This window comes from Neltuma alba, unplaced genomic scaffold, assembly GCF_004799145.2.
Source record: "Neltuma alba isolate B1F8T4 unplaced genomic scaffold, ASM479914v2 tig00003023_pilon, whole genome shotgun sequence".
In the NCBI taxonomy this organism is placed as follows: Eukaryota; Viridiplantae; Streptophyta; class Magnoliopsida; order Fabales; family Fabaceae; genus Neltuma; species Neltuma alba.
Window position 1 is genome coordinate 10,108 of NW_021633110.1, and position 5,813 is coordinate 15,920.

The window sequence follows — 5,813 nt, forward strand, 5'->3', positions numbered from 1 at the left end:
TTTGCATATAAATGAAAACATATTAGGGTTAAAGTGCATCCAACACCCTGAAGTATTTTCTCAAGTGCATGCAGCATCCTAAAATATTTTGTGATACATCTAGCACTCTGAAGTATTTTTTTATATGCTTCTAGCACCAAGACAAAAAAAAACTTCAGAATGTCAGGACACCCCTAAAAAATATTTTAGGGTGCTAGATATACCACAAAATATTTTAAGATCATGAATGCATCCAAAAAAAATACTTCGAGATGTTGAATACACCTTAACCCAACATATTATACATGATTAAAAATAAGATACACTAGTTTAATAAGCTGAGTATTTAGGTAACTCTTGACAAACAGAACGTGCAACAAAATTTTGTTAACAATTTTCCCAACTTTTTTACCACCCAGAAGAAAAAGATTATGTCAATAAAACCAAACAAATAATATAAAATTACCATCCTCACCATAGGGCGGTGATGAGACTTCAGAGGCTGGGACGTTAACGGTGAAGAATACAAAATACAAAGCATGAAATTCGAATTACTTAAATAAAGTAATAAATTTAAAAAAGAACACACTCTAATCTCGTTAGTGAGATGATTAATGTGTAAACATGATAATGTATAAACAAACACAAGACCCTGACCCAAAATCCTCAGCATACACAAACCATAATAATTTCATAATAACAACATTTGTCGAATTAAGTACGTACAATCTAAAATCAATCATCAGGAAACGAAACCTTATAATATTAATCCTCCTCCACCTGCACCACCCTCGCATTGCAACATCATCGTCATCTTCATCGTCATTTGCAAATAAAGAATAAACCTTTTTATTCCTTCATTTCTTCTTCTTCTTCTTCATCCATGGAGTTTCTTCTTCAAACGTGCATTGCTTCCTTGGAAACATGCGAGCTTCTCTCACTTTTATCCTCCACCACATGCCCTGCAGTTTCAGCTCCTCCGACATCACTAACATTTCCGAAAAGCAGAACACCTATGCCCACCAATGCAGCAACGAATGCGGCCCCGAACGATGCTCGAATCCGACCCGGAACGCTTGACCCAACTGCGAACCCTATGCACAACCCGGCAGCCCTGATCCAAGCGAACCAGATTGAGAATGCTCCTTCTTTTCCGGATGGTGCGCAGTCTAGAACCAGGACTCTTCCAAATGCATAAAGTATTCCATTTGATGTGCATTGGATCGCTCCAAATAGCAAAAGATGCTTCCATTTCCAGTGAGAATCAGAGAAATAGAAGGCGAAGCCGGAAGACAGGATTGAGAGGAGGAATCCGAGGATTTGCATTTTCACTGCACTGGCTTTGATTATTTGTTGAAGAGGTTGAAGAAGAGGAAGAGAAACCAGAGGGAAGCAGAAGTACATCAACCAGAAAGCAAGCAAGTGAATTGGTTTGATGCATAGATCGCCAACAACGAAGATGACTCCTGAGATGAAGATGCACATGGTGGTGAATGAAGAGAGAAAGACACTAGCAATGGCTCCAATTCCTTGAGGGTGTTTGAAAATGGAAAAAGGATGGAACTTTGAAGAGATTGAGATCATGGAATCTGAGGTTCTGTTAAGGGCTGTGATTGCATGGATTATCCCCACAAGCCATATGAGGCCACTGAAGATGGATACCACCCACAGGCTTATGAACTCATGGTCTTTAGGTTCCCGGAGCATGTGGTAAGTGAAGGCGGCCATCATGGCAGCACCGAAGCTGCCGGCCGCGGTGGCGCAGAGGGAGAGCCAGTTGGAGACTCCTTGTCTGATGTGGAATTCTGTTTTCTTAAGGGAAGGTCCGGTGAAGGCACGGATCATGTGGCCAAGGTGGTGGGTGTGAGCGGCAATGGCGATTGTGCTTGCAGCTACGATGAATGCAATGTAAGGGATGAAGATTGCGGAGACCTTGAAGAACCCGGCCGGGAGACAGAAGAAAACACCAACCCCGGTGGCGGCTGCCGTGATAAGGGCCGGAAAATGGCCGTCAAGATGGAAGGAGACGAAGCCCAGAATTGGAGCGGCCAGTGCCAGACCTGTAGCCCAACCTATAGATGTCCATTCCAATGAGGAGAATCTTGAACCACTCGTCCTTATGGTTTTCAGTGTGAGCTTACTATAACTGCAATGAACATACAAAACCCAAATATATATATACACCTTCATAAATCATAATACTAATGCTACTACCATTTGAATAGAAACTTTAAAAAGCATATGTTGCAGAATCTGGAGATGACATTCTAAGCACAAAGTGAGCTCTGGTTTTCTGTGAGGTTTATCAATAAATTTTACAGCCAACTCCTATGATAGATACTTAAAATTACCTAAGACCCACAGCTTAAATTAACGTTGTAATTCGTAAAAAACGAAAAATTAGAGTTAAATCTCAGTGAAACGGCTAGTTTGCAGGAGGAAATTAAAACAAAATAATACAGAGGGACCGTTTCATTCACGTTGTCAGTTGTATAACTCTTCCGTGTAAGCTCACTGTAAAATATTCAAACCAGATCACTACAATAATGGAGTAGATATCTACCTAGATAGTTAAATAATCCCACCTCTCATATCCTAAGCATATAAAAAATTCAAATGTGGCGACTTTTGGGGCCGAATCCGACAGACATGTTGGAACTTCCTAGGAAGACCCTAGGTGTTTTTTATCTTTTTTAAAAAAAAAAAAAAAAATTGCCCTCTAGGTTTGGCTTAGGACACATGAGATAGCATAGCTTGTATACACATCAAAGAGAGAGTGGTTAATAAATGTGGAGGAAGTTCGATGCAAGTGCGTGAGTTACTGATTTTTATCTTGAAAAAGGAATCTTTAATTGTGGAGTATAGTGGGAGCTAAGTATGAAAAGGAGATGGCTGCAAGGCCCCAGAAAAAACAAGCAAATATTTATATATATGAAAAAAGAGAAAAGAAAGGGAAAAGAAAAGAACACTGCTTTTGATGATGGCGAACCATGATGGAACCCTATGCACGGTCCTCACGCCTCTCCTCAGATTTCAAATTCAAAAACTTTCCTTTCTGCTCTGAGACTGAGATTTACAGTACCCATTTCCTCTGAAACCCCTTTTGAAAATTTTGAAGTATTTTTCGTGCATTTGCAGACAATTTCTCAGATGCAAGGGAAGCAGAACAGAACAAACCAAAAAACCAAAAAAGAACACTTGGAAAAACAAAAGAGAGTAAACAGAACCACAAACACAGAGGGAACTGTCTGTCAAATTTGGCAAATCTGGAGAGAAAAACCAACTTACAGAGTGATCTCCTTGTCGGAACATGAAAATCCGGGGTGCTTCTTGGTCCAATCTTGAGCATATCCTGAAGGAAGTTGCTGAAGCTGGCTGATGATGAGAGGGAAAACAACAGGAATGAGAAGGGTCTGAACAAAATAGGTGCAAAACTCGTACAAATACCAGCCGAAGAGTTCGATTTTGGCGGGCTTTTCTTGTTCTTGGTCGTAGCCGTTATAAGATTCCCTTGCTCTGAGAATCTTCAAGGCCGTATTGTGCATGTCCGGCGAAGAAGAACCCATGCTGCCTCTTCCTCTAGCGTTTCCATCATTACCAACACTTCGCTTTGAAGTGTCTTTAGACCCTTCAGCCTCAACAGTAACTTCCTTCATCTGGGAAAATAAAAAAGCCCTTCTCTTGCTGATCTTGCTCTGTGAAACACAGAGAAGTGAGGAAAATGGCGAGTGAGGAAGACAAACTGGAGGTGTTTAAGAAACGTTAGAGAGAGACAGAGAGAGTGGAGGGCTGGTCTGAGTATGGCGAGAGAGAGAGAGAGAGAGAGAGAGAGAGAGGAGAGAGAGGGAGCTCACAGTCACAGAACAGCTGGGGTAAAGCTGGGAGGTTAACGAAGCTTTCAAGGGCGTGAAAGGGGGTTGGTGTTAAATGAAAGGTATTTTGGGTGTAATTCTCTCACTCCGTGTCTCTTTTGGGTTTATAATATTATTAAGGGTGACGGACGGAGGCGTTATGAGGGGAAAAGGGTTCATCCATATGACATATCTACAAATTCTATGTACGGGAGCCTCCACGTGAAATCAATATTTCACTGTTTACCACGGTTCGTTGGTTAAAAATGATTTCCCCTTTTGCTTTTAAAAAATGGTCAAGGTGAAAATATCCGACGTTTTATGTTTTTCATATGAACCAGGTTTATCCTGAAAATTTTTACTTAAAAATAAGACACATGAAAGATATTTTAGTATAAATTTATCTTAAAAATTTAAAATTATAATAATATTGTTATCTATTATTAAAAAATAAAAATATTAACAATCAGTATTATTATTTTAACGATTAACGTTAATTTTTTAATAATGAGAGACAATATTATTATAATTTTAAACTTTAAAAATAAATTTATATTCAAAAATACATTTGATTAATAAAGATATTTTAGAAAAGACAACGCTTTAATCTCTTCAAATTAATTAACTGATTCTTATAATTATGACCAGAGGTCATATAACCCAAAAATGTCATGCCTTATGATCGTTAGACACGAAGTGGACCGTATCACATGTAAGTATATAAACTTACAACATCAAAATAGAGTGCTACGTGGGATTTTTTCTTTCTTCTTCTGGTTTACCCAAATGATAAATTTTCACTTGAAATACAAGTATGTATGTATTTATTTATTCTTGTGATTGTAAAGCAACTAAAGGAAATAAAATTGGGAATTTTAATCCTAAAGTTGACATCATTATGCATCAACTAGCATGCATCATCATATTGATGTTAACGTGCTGAATCATGAGGGTCAAAAATAATAGTGCTTTGAAAGAGAATAAAGGGTGTGACCTCTTTTTTCATGCTTACATATAAACTATCATAACGGAAAGATACCACATTTGAATCACAAGGGCACCAAAATGTCTACTTTTTTTTGGGCTCGCCCAAAATGTTTATAAATAATTTTTTGGACAAATAATAAATTATTAAAATGAGTTTGATGGGTAATATATAGATTCCTGAAACTTTGATGGATAAACCGAGCTTCCATTTTTTTATATTTATACAAGGGAGCCTATTTTTTTTTTTGGACCAGAAATACAAGGGAGTTTTTCAGTTTATACTTCTCAACGTTTTTTAGCATCGTACTTCTTTTAACCCTAAAATAATAACTTGCTGAGTAATACCCCGGTAAGTTATAATTTTTCAATTTTTTCTTCCAAAACAAAATTAATAGATTTAAAAAATAAATGTAACTCCTCAGAAACCCAAAAAAAAAAAAACCCAATAAGCATCGTATACATTTAAAATAAAAAAACTATAACTTCCAAACAATAAATATTTATTCTTCGGAAAAAGCCAGTTAATTTAAGGAATCCTCCCACTTGTATAATCAAATTTGCACTTCCTTTATTATATTTACTTATTTGATTGATCTTTACAGTTAATGAATTGATTGTTTCCCGAGTTACGTCTCTGGCTTTTTATAATAAACTACAGATTCTCGGAAAATACAGACATGATAATAAATAACGAGGATAAAACTTAATAATGCTTTGGAAGGAAACAAAGGAAAATTGACAACAAAAAGAAAAGTAAGAAGCTAGATATACTCTTATACTGACATTTTAACATATTATTAAATAACTAAATAATACTCATCTGGTCTTTAATATAAGACCTAATTATTGAGTTGATTTTCGTCTTAAATATAAAAACTATTTTTCATATTTATTAATTTTTTTTAAATTATCGCTAAGGATATTTTCTCAACAAAAATCAAGTAGAAGAAGGAGAAAAGATATTAAAAAAATTATTATGATATTTTTAAAAATATG

General features: G+C 36.5%; 1 protein-coding gene across 1 annotated transcript; it reads right to left on the reverse strand.

Moving 5' to 3' along the window:
• Positions 1-510: 510 nt before the first annotated feature.
• Positions 511-3,801, reverse strand: LOC114740019 (uncharacterized). Its single transcript, XM_028928135.1, has 2 exons — positions 3,268-3,801; positions 511-2,125 (listed from the first exon to the last, which is right to left on the reverse strand). Exons 1-2 carry the CDS (start codon positions 3,633-3,635, stop codon positions 877-879), a joined length of 1,617 nt encoding a protein of 538 aa, XP_028783968.1. The 5' UTR covers positions 3,636-3,801; the 3' UTR covers positions 511-876.
• Between the last annotated feature and the right edge of the window lie 2,012 nt (positions 3,802-5,813).